Here is an 11,967-nt window from a genome sequence, read left to right on the forward strand (position 1 = left end):
CAGAGCTTATTTTCATTATACGTACATTTCACAGATGATTGAAAGGATCGGCTTATAATAGCAAAAGAAAGTTGAGGCATTCAAACCTCTCTGGGCCTTTTAAAACAACAGACTTATTATGTCCATGTGAATTTCCAGGAAGAAGCCTCTAATTAAAGTTTATTGCCTCTCAGCTGCCACTGGCCAGCAACGTGGCTCCTCCTTCCTGTTCATTAAAGGCATCCTAGTGAGGATGTAGCCTCACAGAGCCCATGCCCACCTTCCGGCCCACTCCCCCATGAGCTTGGGACGATCTCAGTGCTGCCATGATGGCCTCATCACCTCCCCACTGCATGAGACTTGGGACCCACACAGGATATTACACCCCTGTTCTTGAAGGAAATGATAAGACCCTGGTCTACCAGTTGCATAAATGATTAATGAAGGATAATTAGTCAATGTTTGTTAAGCGTTCTATAGACAGAGAATGCTGGCTAAGAGCTAAATGAAAGAGCAGAAGCGGCAAAATCCAAAAGACTGTACATCCACCCAAATGCTGCTCAGAGAATTGCAAAATGTTGGAGTAGAGGAAAGAAGGGGGCACAGAGACCACGGGCCCTGTGGTTTGCGAGCTGTGGATTGCGGGGCCTTCTGGGCAGCTGCTGAGCAAGTGTCTCCCAGTGTTTCCTCCCCAAACAAATCACAACTAGAGAGGCAAACTAAAACTCCAAAAACACTGCTTGCAGAGTAACTCGAAGACAGAGAACGCCAAAAACTTCAAAATAATCACGAGTAAAAGAGAAAAAGCATTGCACCTCAGCAGTGCATGCCCTTGTGCTCTCCGTCCACGCCCGCCAGCTCGCAAACGGCTCCCTCCGCCCCTGCTCACAGTCCTCCCCTCCAGAGGGCTTTGATGTTTGGTTCTCGCAGCCCCTGGTGTGAGGAGCTCTGTCCAAGGCTCTGGGCAGAGAGGAAGTAAAATGTCTCCCAGATCTTCCGATAAAAGTTTAATGCCCCACCGTGTGACTCCATTCAAGCAAAAGAAAACAAAATAAAACAAAGAGATCAGTTCCGTCCTTTGGGAAATTTAAGAAGCTTTAGGTCAATGCACAGAGGACTTTAAAATGTAATATTTGGTTAGTCTGGCCCTGACTTCCTACTTCAATTTTAGGAACCGAGCCCTTTTCTGCCTGATTTGGTGGGTTAGGACCCCACTCCTGGTCTCTGGTGTCACTTTGGGATCCCGCCTCCTATCACTGATAAGGAGAGGACACCTGCCCTTTGGCTCCAGCCTTCCAGCAGCCAATTCTAGCCCTGGCTGTACCTTATTCTCTTATGCATAGCCCTCTGTTCCCTAGGAGGAGTGCCTCACCAACATCGTCTCGGATGTGACCCAAATTGCAGAAAAGGATGAAGTCACCTCTCAGGAACTATGATGAATAGGAAAGGTCTTTAAAACCCATGTTTTATCTTAAAATTTGTGTGTAGTTTGCATTGGAGCCCAATATATAGCCATACTAGTTTTAATATAAAAATGTCTCTCCACTCCAATCTTTTGGTAAAACTGAAGCTCTGGAAAGATGTACCGTGTTGATTTGGTGGTTTTGCACATGCTCAGAACACCACTACACATCCTTGATATCTAAGTGTCCAAGTGTGAGGAGCACTGGCCCCACTTTATCCCAACCTACTTGCTGGATCCTGGCCCCTCCCAATTTGCCCACAGCCAAAGGCCTTCAGCCAGTTCCTGTGTGGACAAGGTTCTGGAGGCTGTGCGGCAAGACTGATGTCAGGCCTGCAGGGCACAGCATTGAGAGTGGAGTCATCCCCTCTCTCCTCCAGGGAGTCCTTAGACTTCATCAAGCCCCCGAGTTGTGCAATTCACTGTTAATCCTGTGTTTCTTGATGACTTGTAATGATTGTTTGTACCATGATTAATTAAAAGTTGCCAAGGCTAGTGGGCCAGCACTACCGTGGGATGCTCTCTGAGTTAGGGAGGGGCAGAACTAACTCTGATTTCCTACTAGGCTGCAGGCACTGTGTCACACAGGGTGCACACATTATGCATTTGAAGCTCTGCGGACCCCCTGAGAGCTTGAGAATTATCACATGAGAATTATCTAGTACTACAGGATGTAATGGACACACAGCACCTACGTAACTCAGGATTCAAATCTATGTTTTTCTTATCCAAATCCTATTCTCTTTCCACTGTTCATGATGCAGTGTCTCTTGCTCTTCTTCCTGTTGCATCTTTTTGCCCATTGCACTCATTATGGCCTCTATCAAAGAATGAAAGAAACAGAGAGAAGAGGTGAGGTTGGAATGTATGAATTCTGCAGTTAGCTGTTTCAGAAAGATGGAGAGGGTGTGGGAGAGGTGGTGAAACCAATGTCTAAACTGACATTTCTCTTATCATCTTTGGAGTTCATTTATCTGGGTCCACCTTGTTCTCCTTATAGCCATAGATTTAAAGGAATGTCCCTCTATAGAGGGTCCTTAGAGACCTGGAGAGGGAACACAGCTTCGCCAAGCCCTTCATTCATCACCCGCTGGCGTGCTGGTCTCATTAATAACTGGGGTTTAATCCTACACATTCAAAGAGACTCCCATTACCCAAAAAAACAATTTTTAAAATTATCCAGGCAGAGTTGCAGTCACATTGAATACTAAGGATGATTTAAAACTAATAAATATTTTTGAAAATTCTTTAAACATTTTAATGAATTAAAAGTTATGAAATATTTATAAGCAGTAACAATACCACTTAATACTATTAATAAAATAAATACATTACAGAATGAAATTCATTACTATTTTACCACTAGACACTGATGTCAATGACTGAATATTGCTCCAAATTACTTGTAAAATAGACCAATTATTTTAGTGCGATTAATCTTTTCAATTATTTCTTTCATGTAGTCATAATTTGAAAGTAATTTTCTTCTGGAAGTACAATGACCTCAGCACACTGGTTTCTTGTTTATTTATACTTAAAAACCTTTTGTGTCTGCCCCATGTCCGGGCAATTTCCAACAGTTGAATATTTAAAATAGTCATCCAGGCAATCATTGTGCCTAAGCACTTTGCAGAGTATTTTTAATTGGCTTTATTAGTGATTATGAATAAGCCATTCCGAAGTAAAGAAGTCTGCCAACAGCAGCTATACATCAATAGGGAAAGGAAGAACTGGCAAAATCTTTTCCTTGTTCTACCAGCAAGGGGCCTGGCTGTTTGAGACCCTGTGCTCGGTCTGTGTGATAAGCAGGTCAAAGGACTCCTAGGTTCTTCTCTGGCCTCCAACTATCCCACAGGATTATAAAGTTCTACTCCTTTGCATGTTACAATGGATTCTGTGCACTCTGACACAAAGGGAAAAGAGGACTTTATTAGAGATAAAAGCACAGATTGTGAGGGAGACAGAAGGGAAGCAGCTGCTTTCAGAATCAGAATGTAGGTCTGGGCGTCAGAGTCTCTGCTGAAAACGGGATAAACTTTCCATCGGCTCAATGGTTCAAATAAGGCCCAGGAAAAGTAAAAAGTGGGTGTGAACCTATACGCACGTCTGGGGGTAACTGTGCAGAATTATTCAGCCTTGGTTCCCGAATGAGGACATTCAGCTCAGTCAGGGGATGTGGGAGAGAGAAGGTGATAGTATTTATTGTGCCAAGCACTGTGTTAGGGGCTCTACACATAATATCAGTTTTAATTCCTCCACGGCTCTATAATTATGCATTATTAGCCCCATCTACTGATGAGAAGGTCAAAACTCATAAATTTTAAAAAACTTTTATGAGCTCAAAAGTGTAGTAAGTGTTGGAGCTGGGATTGTTCCACATTCATCATGATTCCGAAGACTGTGCTCTCTCTCCTACATCGTAACAAGAATACCTTTATTCAGTGCTTACCATGAGAAAAGCATCTCACAGAGATACAGAGGTTAAAAAAAAAGTCTTCGATTCTAGAATTGAGCATCTATTGAGTGATACACATAAATAACTCTGGAAAGAAGTAGGCTGTTCTGAAACAGAAATATATGGAAACAATTCTGAGCTGAGACTCTTGGAGGAGATAGTATTTGAGCCGAGGTTTATAAGAAGTGCAGGACTTTGAAAGAGAATGAAAGTCGCAGGGAGAGCACTCTTCAGGCAGCACGGCTAGAACAAAGGCACGCTGTGGGGGAGGTGTGAGTAGATCTCAGCAGCCAGATGAAATCGTCATTTTAATGCTTATCTTCTAAACAGTACGGTCCACAGATAAATTATGGAAAGAAAGTTTTGGAGAGAGTTAAGAAGGGGAGTGTTTTGGAAACGAGGTTCACTTTCCACCCGGAGGACACAATGAGAACTAAACGAGGACACTAGACTGTGGCTATGGTTTCTCACTGGCTTTCATTTCCAGGCAAGAGATCCCACAACTGCATAGCTGGTTCGGTCCCTTGCCAACCCACGTGGGGCCACCTTCCTGTCAGTCTCAGGTTGGCAGTGCTGTGGCTCCCATCATCCCCTTGGATTTCGGTTATCATTAACATCGCAAAGCTTTGCAGGAGGCATCAGAAAAGTGTATTTATTGTTGTGAATAGTATTTTCTTTATGAGAAACTGAGTGGCATGGAGGGAACAGTTTTGTTTTTAAAGGTTTCAGGCCAGGTGAGGCCCCAGAGAGGCCAGGTAGCTCAGGGCATCATCCACAACACGCCTCCACAGCTGCCTTCTCATTTGACTCTCATGATTAAGGTAAATTTTGGGACAGCCACTGACATACTGTTATCCCTATTTTAAATTAAAAAACAATGTGCCAATTCTGGAGGAGACCTTTAATGTCCCTTCTGAACTGAAGAGTTGGCTGGTTAAGGCAAATAAGAGGTGGAAAGGGGACTTAAATCCCCTGATTGCTGGTTCAGTGCTCACTCTGTGGTCTTTCTGAGAAAGGCACATTGGCACTTGTTTGGAGGAAGACATCTCTATAAATTGAGCACCTATTCAATAGCTCTGGTGCAAATTAATGTAAGTCAGGGATGCCCTTTGGGGAGCAGTTTCTGCCCAGAGTAGTGTGGAGATCTTAAAGCCACCGCACCAAAACTCAGTCCTAAGATAGAAGCAGCGTGTTTATATCAGTGTCAGAATGCATTCAGCTTAGTATTTGCTTGGTGTCTGTAGAATGAATAAGTGAATGCATGGATAGATGAGTCTGCTACACAGAGACGTTTCTGCTGGCAGCCCCAAGACAGAATGCCATGGTAACCTACATTTTATAGTATAGACAGAAAATCCTGCTGGGACCTTGCTTGCCGTTGGAACAGAAATGCCCAGTTTGGGCCAGGCTGCCAGGAGCCTATGAGGTAAGAGGCATGGCCTCTGCTCTGATGATATCCACAGATAGATGGCACCTCCTTTGCAGGGAGAATTGCTCCAACGTCCCCTGTAAGGCTTCCCTGGATTAATTTAAATGGTGCCTCTCTTCATGTGGGACAAGGAAGAGCTGCGGAGTTCTACTGATGCATCTCCCCTCATGCTCTGTCTATGCCCCATAGAAGGGGACCAAGTTACGGTCAGAAAATAGATCAGACATCCTGTAGACCTACCTACAACCCTGGTTAGCATTTCACCAGCCCTCTTTACCCTTCTCAAAAATACCCTTCTCTCCCTTTATCTCTTCCCCTTCATGACCTAACCAAAGCAATGACCACAGAAAATGTAGATTTGTCTACATCAAATAGGCCTTGAGTATACCTCCAAAATAACTTAAAGAGTGAGCATAGCTTAAATAGAGAGCACAGCTTTAGCATGCTTCTTATGTTTTCAACTTGTCCATAACCAACTGATGTGCACTTGAATTTGTTCTGCTATGGGGGGATGAGTTAGAGATTCTCAGGGAACAGTGGGATCACTTTGCTTTCCTCTGCTTTCTGCCTTACATATCCACAGTGATTCTATCACACCCCTAGGTGGCCACAGGAGTCCAAGACAGAGGAGTGCAGAGAACATCTGCTTCCCACAGAGACCATCTGTTCTTGGACTTAGAGCCTCTGAAGAAAGGTAGCTGAGCCATGAGAATCTTCGTAGGTCTCTTAGCCAATGCACCTTCCCTAGGAAATCAGAGGCAGACTTCTTTTCTCTCTCTGCTAAGAAAGTGTCCTGCCAGAAGAAATACCTTCTGGATCATTAGAGAAGTTAGAGAGGTCAACTTTCTTGGTTTCACAAGAGTAGAGAAGCAGACAAGAAACAGGTCTTTTACATTCTGCAACTGACTAAGTACAAATGCAACGAGCTACAGAGGAAGAATTTTGCAAGTGAAAGGGAGTCGTAGGGGTCAGAAAGAAAAAAATCTGTACAACTGGTTGAGATCCTTGATCAAAGGGACAAAGACTTTTTGTAGAAGTAACTGTGCTGGGCCTGATATCTGGAGATTTGTGGTCTTTTTTTCTTCTCCTGATGTTGCTCAAATGAGATTAGCGCAATTCTGGGAACTGATACCTTCTCCCTGTCACATCCCTGTTTACTAGCTCCATTTCAACACATGGCTTCTTTTGGACAGTACACAGACCGTTGACATTTGCAAGGACTGATGATGTCCAGAGACGTTCACAAATCCCCAAGTTCGTGAGCATGGAAACATTTGTGCGAGCTCCTGGCTTTCTTCCAAACCACATATTTCTTGTACATTGCCTCACATCACAGGTTACTCACCTTTTCAACTTGAACTGCAGTTCAATCTATCACATTATGGTGATTTTTTTTTTTTGTCCCACACATAAACTAGTTTTGATTAAAGAAAAATAAGTACTTTGTGAAAGTTCTTGCAGGGCCAGCAATAAATGAAGGGCCACAGGAACATAAGGAGCTGGGTGGTCAGTGGAGCTCCCTACCTAAGGGAGTCCCTTTTGTACAGCAGCTCCAAGATTCAAAACGAGGCCTCTCTGTGCAACAGATGGTTATGTGTTATTGGCCGTCGTGGTTGTTCATGAACAGCCTATATAGAGAATTCAGGTTGAGAGTGCCACAGCCTTCTTTCCTGTCCACACTTCATTCTTGGGCCTCTCAAACTACAGGCTCTAAGGCACAGGTGAGAGCTCTCTCCCCAGTGAACCTCTGGGAAGAGGCAGGCACAGCAGGAGAATAGCAATAACGAAAGCAACTTCTTCCTGAAGATTCTCCTAGACTTGTCTCCTATACCCTTTACATGTGGACAACAATACGGGATGTTTATGATTACGACCCTAGGTTTTCTGAAAAGTCAAGGGAAGATCAATCTCATATATCTATTGATGATCTATTTCATCCTGCTTACCAGTCAGGATTGAGACAATCTTTAAGAAAAGATACATAAATGATTTTGAAAAGAGAAGATTAAAAACTCTGTAGAAGGAGAGGGAATAAGCTTATCCAAAGACTACACAGATATAATTACTATGATGGAGTATTGCATTTAGTCCAGTTTTCTGGCAACAAAGGCAAAAAGAAAAAAAATCGACAAATTATGATTCAGGAGAGAGATGTCGTCTCTTGAAATAAATTCACAATGTGAGTTATGCAAAAGGAATTCGATGACACAGTGGACCATGCTCTAACGTTCTTTACAAAATAAGTGAAAAATCTGACATATAACCATTTCCCATGCTGTCCCTTAATAATAGCCAAATCAAATAAACCAAATCATTACAAATGCTTAGCTGTAAATTCTGCCTCAGGAAAAACAAAGTATAATAACCATCATCAAGTTGGGGGAGTAAGGACCAGGAAGAGATATAAGTGAAACAAAAATGGTAGAATGTTAATAATTCCTGAGACTGGGTTGAGGGCACATGAGTGTTCATTGCGTGACTCTATTTATTTGTATACATTTAAAATTTTCCACAATAAAAACAATAACAACAACAACAACAAAACATATCTGAAATCATTTGGCAGCCAGAAAATTTAAGCTAATATATTATCTAATAAAGACTATATTCTATTTGATAAAGTTTTAAGTTAAGCAGATGTAAGGTTATACTCAGTCTTTGAAAATTGGTTAGCTGGGCTATGAAGCACTAGATCATGTTCAGAATAAGCCCCTACGCACTGCAGACTTTGCTAGAGAAGAGTGCACATTCCCAGCTGATCGTGGCAGCAGGTTACTGACACACTTGAGACAACAAGCTATTAAGGAGAGAAGGGGAAAACCAGATTCAATACCTTCACTGCAGTTCTTCAGGGCAAAGAAGTCCACTGCAGATAAGCTTCGGTTTCCACTTGAGATATATTCCAAGGCCACTCGAAACGGGTTCTCTGGGCGCCCAATTCTTCCCTCTAGCACTGTCCAACTGGTTGCATCGGAAAAAAAAAAACATAGAAAAACAGTGATGAGAAGCAGGCTTAACCTGCAGAGAGGGCCTGCTCCTGCAGTGGCTTCAGGGCCCACATTCTTCAAGGGATGAAACACTCAGTGGCTCTGAGGACAGTGACCCTGAGAGCAGCACAGAAACATTTGTTTCCTCGTCCAGCTCATTAAGAGACCCAATTCTCAAACCCACTGTGGCCACTGGTGGGTTGTGTGTGTGTGTGTGTGTGTGTGTGTGTGTGTGTCATATTCTCTTTCAGCAATTACTAACCTTTGAACTATTTCAGTAGTTAGTCTTACAGGAAAAGAATATATATACTTGAGAAAACCTGGCAGCAGAGTGAAGGAATAGTTTTCAAAACAATTATCTATTTATAATTATCTCTGGAAAGAATGCTTGGTTTTCAGAGTTTTATCTGATCCTAGAGTCTCAGAATCCTCAGTTTGCTATATAGTTACTTAAGGAAAAGTAGCAAAGGCTATTTAGTTACTACAGGAAAATTCAAGTGCTCTGAAGCATGCGTTTGGGGTAAAAGATATCTAAGATTGACGTGAACTCTGCAAAAAGGTGCAAAACAGAAAAAGACAACAGCAGCTCTGTATCCATCTGTAATCAAGGACGCTGACACCGTGGGAGAACAGAGAATAAGCTAAATGAACATTTTACACCTCGCTCAGGCTATTAACCTCTTGGAATAGCCTCCTGTCACTGAGTGGAACATCAAATTTACTTTCCAACATTGATTCAGGATTTTAAAAGTATATAGTTATTTTGACAATTTTGTATGAAGAATGGAAATTACAATGGATTATTTCATATTTTTCTCCCTTTTAAAGAATTTTATTGAGGTATAATTGATGTTGAATAGATTGCACATACTAAAAGGGCACAGTCTGATGACTTTAAGTGTATACATTGATGAGTTTTGATATATGTACACTGTATTTCCCCCATCCGCAGTTTTGCATTCTGCCTTTTCAGTTACTCATAGTAAATGGAAAATTCCCGAAATAAACAATTCATAAGTTTTAAATTGCACGTTTTTCTGAAGAGCGTGATGAAGTCTTGCACAGTCCTGCTCTGTCCGCCCAGGATGTGAATCGTCCCTGTGTGAAGCCTATCCTAGCTGTATACACTACCCACCCCTTAGACACTTAGCAGCCCTCTGGGTTATCAGGCTGACTGTCATGGTATCACAGTGCATGTTTTCAAGCCACCCTTATTTTACTTAATAATGGCCCCAAAGCCATCCACATAACTTATATTACAGTATATGGTTATAATTGTTCTCTTTTATTAGTAGTTGTTGTTAATCTCTTACTGTGCCTAACTTATAAACTAAACTTTACCATAAGTATGTATGTGTAAGAAAAAGCATAATATATATAAGGTTCAGTACTATTCATGACTTCAGGCACCCGCTTGGAACTCATCCCTGAGAACAAAGAGGGACTGGTATCCATGCGTGAGCAGCGTGAACGCATCACAAGGTATCATACTGTCTTGTAGGCTGGGATTGGGTATGGCAGTGTAACCGCTAAGGAATTTAGGAAAAGAATAGCTTTCTGTTTTAAAAAAATTTAAAGCACCCTCAAGTATAAAGTGATGCTCATTATAAAAAATGTTAAAAATCCAACGACTCAGAAAAGTTGGTAAAAAAAAAAAAATAAACGTCACCCAGAAGCTCATTATTCAGAGATAACCATGGTCAACACCTCAGTGAACAGCCTTTCAGCTGTGATTCTACATAAATAAGCCTGTACCGCATATGCGGTCTGCGACTGCACTTTGCCAGTCAATAGTATGTTTTACTATTATGAGACAATAAATATAGATTACATGATCAGTCCAATGGTTGCATTTTTTAATGATTTGTGCATTCTCCTGATTTTTCCTCTTTATGATCATGCTGAAACTAACCTTTAGAACAAATTCTTAGAACCCAAGTCAAAGTGCACGTACATTTAAAACTCTGAGGCTTGTTGTTAATTTTCCAACACTGAGTCAGAGGACCCATTCCTCCATCTGGTTGCAACACTGGAGCTCCTCAAGTCTTTTCAGCTTTGCTGACTTTTGGGGATGAAGGTGATGCCTAAGGCAATCAATGGTCTTTCAGCGGGGCTTTCTTGGGAATTTTGAGTCTCTGGTCCCAGCCATGTTGCTGGGCATGCAGTGGGAGTCTGCTGAGTGAAGGAGGTAGTTTTATTGCCTTCCTATGCTCTTCTGTAGTTACTTCAGATCACTGGAGCCAATGCTTTAGCCATTTAATAAAAGTATATTAAGTTTCCCCACAATAGATGCTATAGAAGGGATTATTGCTGTTGTAAAGATTGTTCTGTTACTGTACCCAGCAGGTTTTCTATTCAAAATAAAACCAGTGCAATTGAATAAGGACAAGGAGGCCTTTTGGCTTAAATGTAGAACTGTCAAAGAAAGAAATATTTGAAAAGAAAATATAAACGAGGGGTTCTTAAGAAAAAAAAAGAAAGCAGAATTTTTCTTGTTCTCCTGAAAAATAAAGGACCTTATTTTTGAGGAAAGATGATAGTGAAAGGCATGACTATTCATATCCTGCCAAAACATAGCTCTCTGCTCTGAGGTATGATGGATTTTAATTCCAGGTACACAGTGGCCCTTGACAATGATTTCCATTTCTATATTGGCATTAGCCTTCTGGATAAATGTGTCAAGAGATTTAGGAATTAGTTTCTGAGTTACTGATGCAATAACTTTTGTCTGAAACTCTCTGGCCTCCCATAGTTTACTGCTGCAACTTTAATAACTTTCAGAGCAGTTGCCAAACATGTATTTCATAACCAGGGAAGTTGGGACCAGAAAAGGGCAAGCTTATACCTGGGGTCAGATTTGTTTAAGAGACAGCCAAAAACCCAATGAAAAACAAACCCATGCTCTCTCTTCTTACATCCCAGTGGTCACGAAACTTGCTCATTAGGGTCTTGTTTTCCTCTTTAGCTGGTGGCAACTCTGCTAGTGCTTGCAAGGGAGAAGGTTATGTTCTGACCTAGAGTCTCCTAGAAACAAATGTGTAGTCATATCCATGTGCTGGGGATTTGAGAACATTTTAGCAATGGTGCTTCAATCAATCAATCTGACAGTGTGGGACATCCATCTGGACTTTGTGAAGCCAGAAGACTGTATGGACAAACTGTCACCATCCATTATCTTCCAGGTGTCCCTTAGAAACTTTCCACTTCCAGTTCTGGCTCTGTCTCTCATTTGCCCAATGACATTGAACAACGCACTTTACGCCGAATGCCTGAAATTTGGGATGTTTTCTCATCGATTGTATTCTTAGCCAGAGAAAGTGTCTTCAACTTTGCATGAATTTGCCGAGGAAAAAAACTAACCACACATTTTCGCTGGTGGCTTCATCACAATGAATAAATTAGAGTCCATCAAAAAGGCAGGAGAGTTGGTTTGTAAATATCAAGGTTCATTTCTGACCTGGAGGCTGGAAGTAGTATGTACCAAGACTGCTTGTTTGGGAGTGAGTCGCAGATTCTGGTCCTGATTTGCATGGGCTAGGGCAAGTCCCTGCACCTCCTAGAGATTTATTGCTTCATCAGCAAAATGTGGATATTGGATTTAAAGTTCTCCAAGGTCCCCTGTTGATCTGATGCCTATGCTTCTCTTACAAATTGC

General features: G+C 41.8%; 1 protein-coding gene across 1 annotated transcript in view; it reads right to left on the minus strand.

The window, feature by feature from the left end:
- ALK (ALK receptor tyrosine kinase) overlaps positions 1-11,967 on the minus strand; it is a 653,478-nt gene that overhangs the window by 167,693 nt on the left and 473,818 nt on the right. Inside the window, exon 5 of the mRNA XM_011370765.2 lies at positions 8,159-8,286. Within this exon, the coding sequence (XP_011369067.1) occupies positions 8,159-8,286 (128 nt within the window). The remainder of the gene's footprint in view (positions 1-8,158; positions 8,287-11,967) is intronic.

The sequence above is a fragment of the Pteropus vampyrus genome, unplaced genomic scaffold (genome assembly GCF_000151845.1).
Source record: "Pteropus vampyrus isolate Shadow unplaced genomic scaffold, Pvam_2.0 Scaffold173, whole genome shotgun sequence".
NCBI classification, from domain to species: domain Eukaryota; kingdom Metazoa; phylum Chordata; class Mammalia; order Chiroptera; family Pteropodidae; genus Pteropus; species Pteropus vampyrus.